We start from the raw sequence: 13,822 nt of genomic DNA, 5'->3' as shown, positions 1-13,822 counted from the left end.
TTGGGAGCCTCCCCCAGGGCACCTGCGGTGCTGTTAGAGCAGCTGGGAGCTCAGCCAGTCGCAGAGGACACCAGTGGCGTCGGCAGGACTTCATGAAGGACCCCCGAGGCTCCTGAGCAGGTGGGCAGGGCAGGGAGTGGCTGGGTGGTCCTTTGGCATCTGCCCTGGGGATTGGTTGGTACAGGCGGTCAGCTTCAATCTGTGACTAAGGGGTATGATCCCCAACCTCTGACGGGGGGCGGGGGGGGGGGGGGGGGGGTGATAGGATCATGTGCGTGAGGTCCCTCAGTGCACCCGTGGCAGGATGAGGGGGCAGCTCCCACGCAGAGGGTATGTGTAGCCGGAACGCACGCTGGGAGCAAAGCGGGGACCTTTCACCATAGGTCCTTCTTGTATTCTACCTGCCAGCCCCGTGAGCCCCGTGGACTCAGACCTCATTCCTCCCGGATCCCTAGTTCCACCAAATGTGGGGCATCCCCAGGCCACCCCATCTCTCACCCGGGAGACCCTTTGTCAGCCAACCTTGATTCCCATATGGGACACTTCTCGAGGGTCCACTTGGGGGCTTGGCACTGTCCCCACCCAGAGACTTTTTGAAGGGAAGGAGGAAGCCGCTCTCCACTGGGGGTGGGTGATCTCTTCACTCGGGCTAATTCTCTAGGAACTGGAGGCAAATCCGGGAGGGATGGAGATCACAAGCCTGACCTGGACAGCAGTGGCAGGCGTGATGGCAGACTGTGTGCCAGGCACAGGCCACGGGTTCTCTGCATGAACACGGGTTCTCTGCACTGTGGATCTATTACACAGGCATCATTCTTACCAGCTCTATTTTATAGATGAAAAACAAACACAAAACTGTGGTACAGATATTCAGTCACCTCTCTTAGCCAACAGAGTTAGTAAGCGACAGGGCCAGGGTTAAATAAACACAGGCAGCCCGACTGCGGAGTGCCTGTCTTAACTGCTGACTCCCGATCAACTAAGCTATTTTCTTCTCTGGAAGGCAGCTCCGTGCGGTGGGTGAAGAAATCTGTGGAGTTGTGGGCCAGGGAGGGGTTTAATCCTGCCTCTGAGAGCAATGTCCCGTGCCACTGACATTAGTGGTTTCAGTGGTCTGGGGACTGGGAGAAGCGAGGCATTGCAGATGTCTGTGAGAGGTGTGAGCTTGACAGCAGTGCGGTGCCACCAGGGAGCTGTCCCTGTCATCTGTCCCCTTCCCTCCCGTGCCTTCCCAGCTGGCGTGCCACCTCCTGAGCTCCAGGTGCCCCTTATCTGGCCTGGCTGGCAGCTGGTCCTCCAGGTGTTTGGGGTGCTTCCAAACTCGGAGCGCTGAGGGCTCGGGGGCCACTCTCTTATCAGCTCCAGGCAGAGCGGGGCAGGGCCAGCAGGCAACAACCTGGGCCTCGGGGCGCCCTTCAAGGCTCAGCTGGACTCCAGGCTCCTTTAGAGCCTTCTCTTCCCTCTGAGTTCCCAGAAGTCGGCATCTGACAGACAGCTTCCCCAGGCTTTTGGTCCAGGCAGAGTCAGGGAGGCAGCCCGGGGCTCTGGTTCCCTGGCTATGCCACACTGTCCCTCAGGAGAATTGAGGCTTCCATCTCAGGGTCACAGTGGGACTTTTGGCACCCGGGACCCGAGGCACAGCCAGGAAGCAACGTGGGCAGGTCCAGAGAAGGAAAAAAGAAAAATAAAGATAGACTAGAGGAACTGGGACAGAGCCTTTGGGAAAGGAAGATGGAAGAGACAGAGAGAGGAGAAAGAGGAAAGGGGAAAGGGAAATAGCCAGGGATACCAAGAGGCAAAGCCTCTGCAGAAGGTTGTCCCATTCTCAGACTTGAGAACACTGCTGTGGCTGTCACTTGCCACTCCCAAGGACCTGATGATGTCTCTCCCTCTCACAACCTCAGGACCCAGAAAGTTGTCTGAATGGTTCTTCCCCAATGTATACCCTGCTCCTTTGCCCCCTCTCCTCTGCCTTCTACTGCTCCCTGGACCTTGTTCCCTGCCTTCCACTCTCTTGCCCATGCTTCTCTCTCCTCCTCCCCTCTACCTCTCTGTCCTAACCTGCTCCTCTTGCCTAGGCTGGTCCTCTTTACCTGGTTCTCTGAGACCGAGACCCCTCCGGTGGTCACTGTGTCCTGAACCCGAGTCCTACTCTTCCTCCTGTGACACTTTCTGCAGCGTCCAGTACAGGTGGCCTCCTAAATTCCACCCATGTGAGGAACAGCTTAGGTCTTGCTCAGCTCAGCCTGCCGTGCTCAGCAGAGTGGCTACACGCAATGACCCCGTGGCCGAATGCTTGCCACCCCAAGGTTCTATGGGGCCATGAGTGAGAGAGAAAAGCCCCTCCAGACTGGCACATTAGGCGATCCGTCCCCACATTCTGCGGTGGGGACACCTTTGCCTTGAGAAAATGGAGGCTGAGGTTCCGTGGCCTCTAGATGGATCTTGGTCATTTTGAGTCTACGATGCAGAGACAGGATGGCTGCGAGGCGTTGGGGACTCTCTGAGGACTGAAGTGTTCAGGGACTTTACATTCAAGTGTCTTCCTTTCCAAAGGATGTGCCAGACAACTAGTTGCACACAAATCAATGAAGGAGCCATGCTGGACTAGGTCAGGGACCGGCAGGGTGGCTAAGGAGGGCCTGTGAAAGGACGATAATGGAACTGAGATAAGAGAAGGAATGAGATGTTGACGAAAGGGGCATCCAGGAGTAGACATTGAATCCACAACAGCCCTGGGGTAGGCGAGGGTCTTGGTGAGTGTTAGGAACTGGAAAGAAGCCAAGAGATGAAGGAGAAAGCAAGCCAGAGAGGTAGGGTTTGAATGGAGAGGAGAACGCAGGCTCATGTCCATCAGGCTCTGTGGGCTACTCCCAAGGGTGCTGCAACCTGTTGTCCAGGCAGAAGCAGGAGTTTTTCGAAGAGAATATGTATGGATATTCTCAGGGGAGCCGAGATCCTCAAGAGGGAATAGGTCACAGCCTGGGCCTCAGAAAGAGAAGATAGTCAAGGCCTAGTGCAGGGAGGACGGGGCTAGACATAACGCCATTTGACCACTAAGCCCCAAACACGCTAAGGAGAATTCAGCCCTACTGGCATCTCCTGTCCCTCAGCCCTCACCCACGTGCCTAGACACCTACAAGCTCAGTTTCTTCCCCCAAAACCCATTGCCCCCTTCTCATCCGTCTCGTATCCCCAGGCCTCCCTCCTGGCACTAAAAGTCATGTAACTCCCTTAGGGGGACCCAGAAGCAGGAGGAGGCCAACTGAGGGTGAATAACATGACTGTGCCTTATTCAGCCTGCACCCCTCTTCTAGGGACCTGAGGTGCAGGTTATGCTGGGGGCTCAGAGAGCCGAGGACGACTGGACACTAAGGACAGCAACATGGCGGACAGGAATGTAAGTGTCCCCTGACCCATGCAGGGCTCCCACCTCGGGCTCTGGAAGCCACCCTGGGCTTCTCCTCAGGGATCTTGGAGTACCACTTAACCCGACCTTGATGGCCTTTTCCCACAGGACCATGAGGAAATACTGGAGATCCCAGACCGGGACTCCGAAGAAGAACTGGAGCACATAGTAGAACAGATAGCATACGAGGAGGAAAGTACCCTTGTGGTCCAGATGCAGGAGCCAGAAGGTGAGGACTGTCGCTTACCTTCTGCCTCTACCACAGGAGCTGCTGGGTCCCCACAGGGACAGTAAGGGACAGTCCCAGTCCTAGGGCCAGTTCTCCCCACAATCCAGGGCTGATTGAAGGTTAAACAGTGCTTTGTTTGAAATGATCACAGGAGGTGACTGTGGGGCTGGGCCCCTTTCACGTGTGACAGGGCAGCCAGGTATGTCTGGGACAAGGGCATAGACCCAGCTGCTTCCCTGCCTGTCCCCTATGGGCATCGAGGCCAAGCAGAAGACCCGTTGCTGGACCTTCCTTCCGTCTAGACGGCTGGAGATGCTGAGGAATGGGAGAGAGCTGTGGGGACCCCTTGAGCAGAGAGCCCAGGAACCTGCACCACCTTCCTTGGCCTGCCCAAGGTCTTAAGTGGGGAGCCTGAGGCGGGGACCTGTTTACTGTCAACAGAGCTTAAGTGCTAGCGATTGGATTTGAAGTTAAGAGGCCCCCTTGGGAAATGAGGGTGGGGGGGGCGATATAAGGGGCTCGCCCTATCTGGGAGGTGTGCAGTAAGAGGCTCCCGGCTGGCTGGCGGCTTAGCTAAACAGGTAGGGAGAGGAAAGGATGCCTGGTCCCAGACATGGCAGCAGAGGGAGGGGATGCTAGAATAGTTTCGAACACCGACCTGGGGCTCTCTCTTCCTAGCCTCACCGAGGAAGAGGGTCATGCTAGGGGCTCAGATCACCATAACGAATCCAGGGGTCCTTAACAAGGTTTAGGTGGAGAGTGACATATCCAAGCTAGGCCCAGAATAGGCATGGATGTGAGGCTGGGCACAGGTCCCAGTCCAGAGACAGTGGATGGAGGGAGTGGGTTTGGGGTCCCTGAGGCTCCCCAGAAGTACGGCAGGGCCTGAGTGAGGGGCCAAGTCACAGGCAATGCTAGCTGGACCCTGGGTTTTCAGCTCTTCCCACAGAGACAGACACCACAGACTACACCCCAAGCAGAACCTCCACGTCGCACCCAGGCTCCGCTCAGGTGAGGACTCAGACTCCATCCTCTTTGTCAAGTTGCCTTGAGATCCATTGTGTAGCAGAGGCAGAGATTCAGGCTGGAGGAGACACCCTCCCCCCCTCCCCCAACACGATGGAGGGAACGTCGGTGGAAGGCAAGGGGCATGCGCACTAAGAAGGAAAGGGGCTCTTTCTGAGCTTGCCCATCCAATAGTTTCCTTACTGCTGAGGATGAAGCCAGGACTTTCAGGCTTGGCTGGGCTAGATCCTCACTGGGGCCACATAGGATCAAGTGCATACCCTCTTCTGTCTCAGCGTCCAAGTCCCCACTGAGCACCAGACTGCTTAGCTGTTTAGGCAATTGGGTTCTTAAGCTACGACCGTGATCATAACTATCCAGCCCAGGACAGTCTGAGCCATGTTCCTCAATACTCTTGGAGACAGTAGGCTGACCCAGTGGCTTCCCGAGTCCCTTCAGCATCAGTTACCGAGGCCCAGGTTTCTGGCCAAGAAGCTGTGCGAGGCCCCGCTTGGACCGGAGGCTCATGCCTCTTCTGAAATATGAGAATGGCCTGCTGAGAAGGGTGGACATGGAGCCAGGGGAGTGGCCCAGATCCCCGGGACCCTTGCACATCTCCCCTTGCTCTGAGCAGGAGGCCTGTCCTGGTCCTTCTACGGCCCAGGGTCTTTTGAAAGCCCAGCTTAGGGCTGAGTCCCTCGGGACCTAGGCTTCCTGTCTCCCCACGGGCTTGCCCATGGCTTGATGGACTAACTCGGGCCACGCACCTCAGGTCTACGTGGAGCTGCAGGAGCTGATGATGGACCAGAAAAACCAGGAACTACAGTGGGTGGAGGCAGCGCACTGGATAGAGCTGGAGGAAAACCTCCGAGAGGATGGCGTGTGGGGTCGTCCTCACCTGTCATACCTGACCTTCTGGAGCCTTCTAGACCTGCAGAGAGTCTTTTCAAAGGGTGAGTCCTGCTGGGCCCTCGGTGGCTACTGCACAGACGGCTCCCTGGGGCAGCCACTCTGCTCATCCCTTCACTGCCCACAGGCACCTTCCTCCTGGATCTGGCAGAGACATCCCTGGCTGGGGTGGCCAACCAGCTCCTAGACGGCTTCATCTATGAGGACCAGATTCGGCCTCAGGACCGAGACGAACTGCTCCGGGCCCTGCTACTCAAACGCAGGTATTCTTGCCTGCCAGGACCTGGGCTTCATGTCCTAGACCATGGCCACCCATTTCCATCCTCATTGTCCTTCAAGAGGAGACTGATTTCCTTTCTCTAGGGTCTCTCTAGGAAGTTCTGCTTAGCCTCTACCTTCACCCCTCCCACCACTAGTGACCCTTTCATGGAATATTCAGTTCAAATTGCTTACTCAGCCACCCGTCACCTGTACATTCCGCAGCCATGCCGAGGACCTGAAGGATCTGGGGGGACTGAAACCTGCAATCCTGAACCGCTCCGGGGGCCCTTCTGAGCCTTTGCTTCCCCAGCAGCCATCGCTGGAGACCAAGCTGTACTGTGAACAGGTGAGGCCAGGATGAGGTTGGAAGTGAGAAGGTTTGGGAGAAGAAAGGACTGGATGCTCAGATCTCCCAGTTCAGTGTGACCCCAGAACCGCCTTCCTCACCTTCCTCCCCACAGACAGAGGGGGGCCAAGGACCCTCGACATCTGGGATTCTGAAGATCCCCCCAAATTCAGAAACCACACTGGTGCTAGTAGGTGAGAGTCCTCCCCCCCCCCCCGCCATGCGTCCTGCTTGGGGCCCCAGGCAGTCCCCTCTCTTGAATTCATACTGAATTCATACACCGTGAGCCCCAGAGGCCTGGCCTCACCGCCTGGTGCCCCCCACAGGCCGGGCTGCTTTTCTGGAGAAGCCTGTGCTGGGCTTCGTGAGACTGAAGGAGGCTGTGCAGCTGGAGGACCTGGCGTTGCCGGAAACTGTGCGCTTCCTTCTCGTTCTGCTGGGACCTGAGGCTCCTCATGTCAACTACACCCAGCTGGGCAGGGCTGCGGCTACGCTCATGACAGAAAGAGTAAGCAGGGGCCATGCGGCTGGTTAGCCAGAGAGCTGGTGGGAGGGCAGAGGTGGTCAGGTCCTCCCCTGGGGACTGGCCCAGCTGACTTTAGATCCACTCTTTGAATTCCGCCTGTTTCTGGCCACTTGAGTCTTATCCTGGATTACATTGGACTGGCTGGTCCAGCCTGGTCCAGCCTGACCCACTCTGACTTGGTTCTAGCTGGCCCAACCTGCTGTGTGTTGGGCCCATCAGGAACGCTTTAGTTCCTTTTCCCCACCCAGGGTGTCCTTCTCCCCAAAGCTGGTCCTTAGAGGTCAGAGGGACCAGAAAGAACCACATCTAATAGTGACAGCCATAGTCTTTGATGGCTGGTCCCTAGCTATGCATGTCTAGGTTTTTTTGTTTTCCCCACCCCGGATTCCCAGGGTGTAGCCCAGGATAGCCTCAAACTTAAGCCCTCCTAGTCTGCAGTCCTCTTAGCTGAGTGCTAAGACTACAGACCCCACCAGGTGGTCCTGCTGCCATGGGGCCTCTTATCTACAGTCTCGGTGTGCCCCTGACCCTTTCTTTCTCCCGCCACAGGTGTTCCGCACAACTGCCTACCTGGCCCAGAGCCGAGAGGAGCTGCTGAGCTCCCTAGAGGACTTTCTGGACTGTAGCCTGGTGCTGCCGCCCACAGACGCCCCTTCGGAGCAAGCTCTGCTCAACCTGATTCCGGTGCAGAAAGCGCTGCTCAGAAGGCGTTACCTGCCCAGCCCCGCCAAGCCAGACCCCGACAAGTTCAAGGGGCTAGGTAGGTACCCGTTCTGTCGGGGACAAGCCTTCCCGAACCCCCCGGGGGTCCTTGGATCCCCGGCATAGCGCCCCCCCCCCGTCCCTTTCAAACAGTTGTCCCTGTGGCCAAACTGTCTCATCGTGTTCCCACCCTCTACCACAGACTTGCATGGGGGCTCAGGGGACCCTGGTGGCGAAGACGACCCTCTACGGCGCACAGGCCACATCTTCGGAGGCCTGATCCGTGACATCCGGCGCCGCTATCCTTACTACCTGAGCGACATCACCGACGCACTCAGCCCCCAGGTCCTGGCTGCCGTCATCTTCATCTACTTTGCCGCCCTGTCACCTGCCGTCACCTTCGGCGGCCTCCTGGGTCAGTGATAAGTAGTTACGGTCTCTTCCCCACCCCACCTCCCACCCCGTGACGCTGACCTCTAACTCTCCGACCTCTGCCTTCTCACCCTTGACCGCATCTGATGCTCAGTCCGTCCTGCCCCGTGACTTGCTCTCGCTCCCTGCAAGCAATCTCTCTATCTTGATGCCTGTGTGGCTTCTCCCCCACAGGAGAAAAGACCCGGAACCTAATGGGGGTTTCGGAGCTGCTCATCTCCACGGCGGTGCAAGGCATTGTCTTCGCTCTCCTGGCGGCGCAGCCCCTGCTCGTGGTGGGCTTCTCAGGGCCCCTGCTGGTGTTTGAGGAAGCCTTCTTCTCGGTAGTGTGCCGTCCGGGCCCCACTCTGCCCCCAACCCCGTAGCTGACCCCTCCTGGCGCCCCGCAAAGCGACACCCCTGTATTCATAGTCTGACCGGAACTCCTCCCTCTCACCGTCTGCAGTTCTGCGAGAGCAATAACCTGGAGTACATCGTGGGCCGCGCGTGGATCGGCTTCTGGCTCATTCTGCTGGTGGTGCTGGTGGTGGCCTTTGAAGGCAGCTTTCTGGTCCGATTCATCTCCCGCTACACCCAGGAGATCTTCTCCTTCCTCATCTCCCTCATCTTCATCTATGAGACTTTCTCCAAGCTGATCAAGGTGGGGACCCCGGGGGCGGGGGCGGGGGGCCGGGAATGCTGACCCTCACACATAGCCTGTGTGCGAGGGGGCGTTACCACGCATGTGTCTGTACTACGTGACTGTGGCCGTGTTGCTATCTGTGTGTGCAGTCATGAACATGGACCCATGTATGTTCCGGGCTTCACCTAAGACTGTGCAGTTGGGTTTCTTGGGACCGTGTAAAGGCTTATGACTCTGCTCACGCCCTGACCGGTCGGAGGGACTGTCTCCACAGCTTGCCTCCGTCTCCACAGCTTGCCTCCTCGCCAAAAAGCTCTACCCATCTTCACCTCTACGCTGTATATGGAAGGGCGACCTTTACATGTCCTGGTTCTGTTATTTTCTGGTTCTTTTATTTTCTGAAGCTCTTTTAAGCAGATTTTCTTTGTTTGTTTTTCTGGGGATCCAATCTCTTGCCTACTAGGCAAATGCTCTCACTGTCACCAGCTCCTCAAGCCATTTTCATAGACCTCCTCATTATCTACTGCTGCCTTCCCAACTTCTCACCTTCCCCACAACGCCTGGAAGCAGATGCCTGCACGTGCGTTCTCATTGCTTCCTTGACCCTTCCCACACAAGGAAGGGTTCTTCATCCCTCCTCCCCCACCCCTACCCCCTCAAAATAACCAAGCTGGCTAATATGTCAGGTGAGAAAGAAGGTAGACGGACAGATGGATGCACGCGGGGGTGAGATGGATGATGGATGGTGGGGATGGTTGTGTAAGGTGTGGGCAGCGGATAAGAAGATGGCTGTACAGACAGACGGTGATGGTGCTCACGCAGTCACTCATCCGATGCTGCCTAGCTCAAGCCAAGGCTCAAGCAGGAACTGGGAGGAGCCCTGTGCTTTGTCTGTTACAGATTTTCCAGGACTACCCGCTACAGCGGACCTATGTTGATGTTCCGATAAAACCCAAACCTCAGGGCCCTGTGCCCAACACAGCTCTCTTTTCCCTCGTGCTCATGGCTGGTACCTTCTTATTAGCCATGATGCTACGGAAGTTCAAGAACAGCACCTACTTCCCTGGCAAGGTCAGTGTACCCCTAATCTTACCTTCACCAACCCCCTAGCTTCTCCAGCACCCTTGCCCCTGCTTCCTACCCCAGCTCCCTGTTCCCAATTCGGAAGCTCAGCAGCCCTTTTCTGACTCAGGGTTCATGTTTCAGGCGGTCCCATCTCCAAGAGCCAAGGAACCAGGGATAGATGGTTCTCGGGAGGGAGGGAGGGGGAAAAGCCAGGGTGGGGCCAGAGAAAGAAGGAAGGCAGGGACAGTTGGGGTAAAGACAGTCATTGGTTTTTGATGGACCCCCTCGGGTTGAGCGGAGGCCCTGGTAAATGTAGGATGGGAGGCAGAGTATGGACCTAATGGTCCCTCCGTCCACTTACAGCTGCGTAGAGTCATCGGGGACTTCGGAGTCCCCATCTCCATCCTGATGATGGTCCTGGTAGATACCTTCACCAAGGACACCTACACCCAGGTGAGTCCTCCTCATCCTTTGCCATGCCACCCTAGCCTCCATTTTCTTCCCCTCCTCCGTACCCAGCCAGAATGGCTTTTCCCAGCCCAAAGCCAGCTGGAATGTTCTTTCCCCATCCTTGTCTTCCAGTATTCCCTCAGGACCCCTCTAGCACAAGCAAGAGCCTGGGTTGCCCTACTCTTTTCCTTCCTTTGCCCAGGGCAGTAGGAGAGAGTGTGCTTTGGGCCAGGCAGATTCAGGTGAACCTCAGCTCAGCCTCCAGAAAGCTGTGTGGCATGGGACAAGTTATATAACCTCTGACCTTGTTCGCTTGCCTATAACATGGAGAACGAGAAGACACATACAGAGGGATTAGAGAAGTAGCTAGGAACAAAGTAAATGTTCAGTTAAACAGGTTCTTGAGCATTTCAATCCAATGCCCTGCCCCAGGACCCTGGCTTCCCTGACCCCATGTCTCCCTATCCATCTGGTCTCACATTCTCACCAGCTGTCTCCTTTCACAGAAACTCTCAGTGCCTGATGGCCTCAAAGTGTCCAACTCCTCTGCCCGGGGCTGGGTCATCCATCCCCTGGGTTTATATGGAAATTTTCCCCTTTGGATGATGTTCGCTTCTGCCCTGCCCGCCCTGCTCGTCTTCATTCTCATATTCCTTGAGTCTCAGATCACCACGTAAGAGCGAGAATAGAGGCTTGGCCAGGAAGGGCTGGAGGCAGGGAGGGGAGCAGGCTCTGGGCCAACAGGAGACTGGCCAGCAGCCTTCTGCTAGCAGATGGAAGTGTCGACCATCAGAGGCCTGTGTCAGTTTGGTGGCCCCTGGCGTAGCGTCATCTGAAGACCGTATAAACTGGAAGCTATGGGATGAGCTGTTGGATGGTGCGGGGAGCCCAAACAGTCAGATTCTGGAAGTTGAGATTCCAGGACTTGGGCAGGAATGTCTAAGGGTCTTCTGAAGACTTCTAGCCCTCAGAGTCTAAGTTCTCAAACAGCCAGAGGGAGGGAGCTAGGAATGCAAAGGGAAATGGGAACAGAAATCAAAAAGAGGCCCAGAGGGACACCAGTGTGAAGGAAAGAGGAGCCTACAGAGAGGGCCAGCTCACCAGACTTCCTTCCACCCCCAGGCTGATTGTCAGCAAGCCAGAGCGCAAGATGATCAAGGGCTCCGGCTTCCATCTGGACCTGCTGCTGGTGGTCGGCATGGGTGGGGTGGCAGCCATCTTTGGGATGCCTTGGCTCAGTGCCACGACTGTGCGCTCTGTCACCCACGCCAATGCCCTCACAGTCATGGGCAAAGGGGCTGCAGCCCAGATCCAGGAGGTCAAGGAGCAGCGGATCAGTGGGCTCCTGGTCTCCCTGCTCGTGGGTAAGTGAGGCCAGCTATGTTCCTGTACCCTGCTCCACTCCCTCCTGGGCCTTCTACTTAGGACTGGAGGGGGGCTCTTCCCAGCTCCACCATCTCCCCTGCCCAGCACGGACTCTTTCTCCTGGAATTGGGAGCAAGTCTTCCATCCCTTCTGTTCGGCATCTAGGTCCCTATACACCGGTTACTCACAGGAGGGGATCTAGCAGAAGTGAGGGAACACAAGGACCCTGGGACACTGTGATGGGCATTGGCGTAGGGCAGGAGGGCTACACTGCTGGCCTTTTTGCCAGATCATACCCTGCTTCCTTCCCCATGCTTGGCCCACAGAAATGTAATAGACTATGGGTTTTTGCCCTGTCCTGCTGCTGTTTGGGTAACTTCACTGGCCTCTGGGCCTCAGTTTCCCTATTCGCACAGTTAGAAAATTTATTAAATCTCTGAGATTCTTCTCTAGGGCTAACAGTCTAAGGGATGACAGAGCATCCCTGGACTCCATAGGGTTCTCAGGAAGCTGAGCTCAGCTGGGCGAGCAGTGTTATAGTCACTGCTCTATGATGGAGAGCTCTAAAGTTCCCCCTTCCCTCCCTCCCCTCCCTTTCCCATCTGTAAAGGACGATGGGGGCGTTATAGGGTGAGGAGGACAGGCTCCTCTTAGCTGCGATTGCTCCCACTAGGCTCAGGGAGTGAGTGAAAGGCAGGCAGGAGTCTGACTACACTTCCAAGCGTAGTCACGCTGAGCCTATAAATAGCTGCTGCAGGAAAGGGTGGCCTGGCGCTTGTGTGTCTCACAGTCCCAAGCATGAGCTAAGCCCTGTTGATGCCAGTCCCTCGGTGACCCGAACTGAGAGTGTGTCCCTCCGTACAGGACTGTCCATCCTCATGGAGCCTATCTTGTCCCGCATCCCCCTGGCTGTGCTGTTCGGCATCTTCCTTTACATGGGAGTCACATCCCTCAGTGGCATCCAGCTCTTTGACCGCATCTTGCTCCTGTTCAAGCCCTCCAAGTACCACCCAGATGTGCCCTTTGTCAGGAGGGTAGGTGGCTTTGAAGCCATCCAACCAGGGTAGGGTAGGGGTGTCAGGCCAGGCGGACACTGACCTCGGCTTCCCCACAGGTGAGGACCTGGCGCATGCACCTGTTCACGGGCATCCAGATCATCTGCCTGGTCGTGCTGTGGGTGGTGAAGTCCACGCCTGCCTCCCTGGCCCTGCCCTTTGTCCTCATCCTCACTGTGCCTCTGCGTCGATCCCTGCTGCCACTCATCTTCAGCCAGCTGGAACTCCAGTGTGTGAGTAGCAGCGGGGGGGGGGGGGGGGCCCTGGATGGGGAGAGGGAGGAAGGAACAGGGACAGTAGACAGCTTGGTAATGTGAAGTGTGTGCCTTGCAGCTGGGGAGACCGCAGAGTGAGGCGGTTGGGCGTGGGTCTAGAAATAGAGTGTCTTTCAGTTGGTAGGATGTTCAGCTCCCATGGACAGGATCCTGGGCTCAATTCCCCAGCACCACGGACGCTGCATATAGAGGCGGGTGCTTATAATCCCAGCACTAGGGAGGTAGAGGCAAAGGAATCAGAAATTCCAGGTCACCCTGGGCCACGTGGTTCAAAGCCAGCCTGAGTTACATAAGACCCCATCTTAAGGGGTGGGGGGAGGGGATCTGTGTCCAGAGCCTTTGTCTTAGTCTTGCTCTGCTGGGTCCTAGCATATGATCTGGAGTGAGTGACCTCATTTCTGTATGCCCCACCAGGGAGGAATAGTGACAGGTTGAAAGCGTTAGGAGGCGCACACTGTGCGTTCCACATGAGCCCCGGTGAGCAGTTAGTTTTGCCATCGTCCAAGTTATCTGGGACATTCAGTGTGGGCTGGTCATGGTAAAGGGATCCCCTGCCAAGGGGGTGACTTTTGCAGGTCCTTCTCACCAGACACCCCCCCCCCCGGGGCCCGCTCGCCCTGTGTAAAGGACTCATCTATACTCCGAGGGCAGCACAGGGCTTGTCCTGGCTGCTTCCTAACTCAAGCCCTGGGAGGGGCTCATCCTGCCCCCGGTCTCTCATCCTTTCTCCCTCCCACCCCTCTAGCTGGATGGTGACGAGGCCAAAGTGACCTTTGACGACGAGGAAGGTCTGGATGAATATGATGAAGTGCCCATGCCTGTGTGAGGGGCAGGGCAGGCCCAGGGCCACGACCATTCTACTTTCCCACCCTCCCAGGAAGGGCATTCACCGGCATCTTGAATGTGGGAGGTTGGGGAGGGGTGGAAGGGTTGCCTAGGAAACTCTCTACCTAAGATACTTTGGATTTTCTGGCTGGAGATGACCAGAAGCTAGATCAGGGAATTGGGGTCACAGTCTCTTGAGACTGTATAGGTCCCCATGCTAGAAAAGTTAGGTCTGGGCCTTCTCCCTTTATGGCACAGTTATAACTAGCAAAGGGGGGAGATGGAGAACATTTTTCAAGTTCCTGCTGGTTGTGTGGCCTTACATGAGTCCCTTGACCTGTCTGGC

The 13,822-nt window shown here is 56.5% G+C and overlaps 1 protein-coding gene across 1 annotated transcript; it reads left to right on the top strand.

The window, feature by feature from the left end:
- The first annotated feature begins 3,385 nt into the window (after window positions 1–3,385).
- Window positions 3,386–13,500, top strand: Slc4a1 (solute carrier family 4 member 1 (Diego blood group)). The gene is made up of 19 exons (XM_055619893.1): window positions 3,386–3,400; window positions 3,518–3,638; window positions 4,576–4,649; window positions 5,416–5,596; window positions 5,680–5,815; window positions 6,036–6,159; window positions 6,275–6,353; window positions 6,486–6,667; window positions 7,235–7,445; window positions 7,590–7,802; window positions 7,994–8,142; window positions 8,265–8,459; window positions 9,342–9,512; window positions 9,870–9,959; window positions 10,463–10,629; window positions 11,079–11,320; window positions 12,186–12,355; window positions 12,436–12,609; window positions 13,397–13,500. The coding sequence occupies exons 1-19, from the start codon at window positions 3,386–3,388 to the stop codon at window positions 13,475–13,477; spliced, it is 2,775 nt and encodes a 924-aa protein (XP_055475868.1). The 3' UTR covers window positions 13,478–13,500.
- The last annotated feature ends 322 nt before the right edge of the window (window positions 13,501–13,822 follow it).

Source organism: Psammomys obesus, unplaced genomic scaffold (assembly GCF_907164565.1).
Source record: "Psammomys obesus unplaced genomic scaffold, mPsaObe1.curated_primary_1811, whole genome shotgun sequence".
Classification (NCBI taxonomy): Eukaryota; Metazoa; Chordata; class Mammalia; order Rodentia; family Muridae; genus Psammomys; species Psammomys obesus.
The sequence above is the reverse complement of the archived record's forward strand: the minus strand, read 5'-3'. Positions and strand labels throughout refer to the sequence as shown.

What these genes read in the sequence shown, in the direction of transcription:
- Slc4a1 (XM_055619893.1), top strand. An exon ending in CCAGATGCAGGAGCCAGAAG is followed by an intron (nt 3,639 to 4,575) that starts GTGAGGACTGTC and finishes CTGGGTTTTCAG; the next exon opens with CTCTTCCCACAGAGACAGAC. An exon ending in CCAAGCTGTACTGTGAACAG is followed by an intron (nt 6,160 to 6,274) that starts GTGAGGCCAGGA and finishes TCCTCCCCACAG; the next exon opens with ACAGAGGGGGGCCAAGGACC.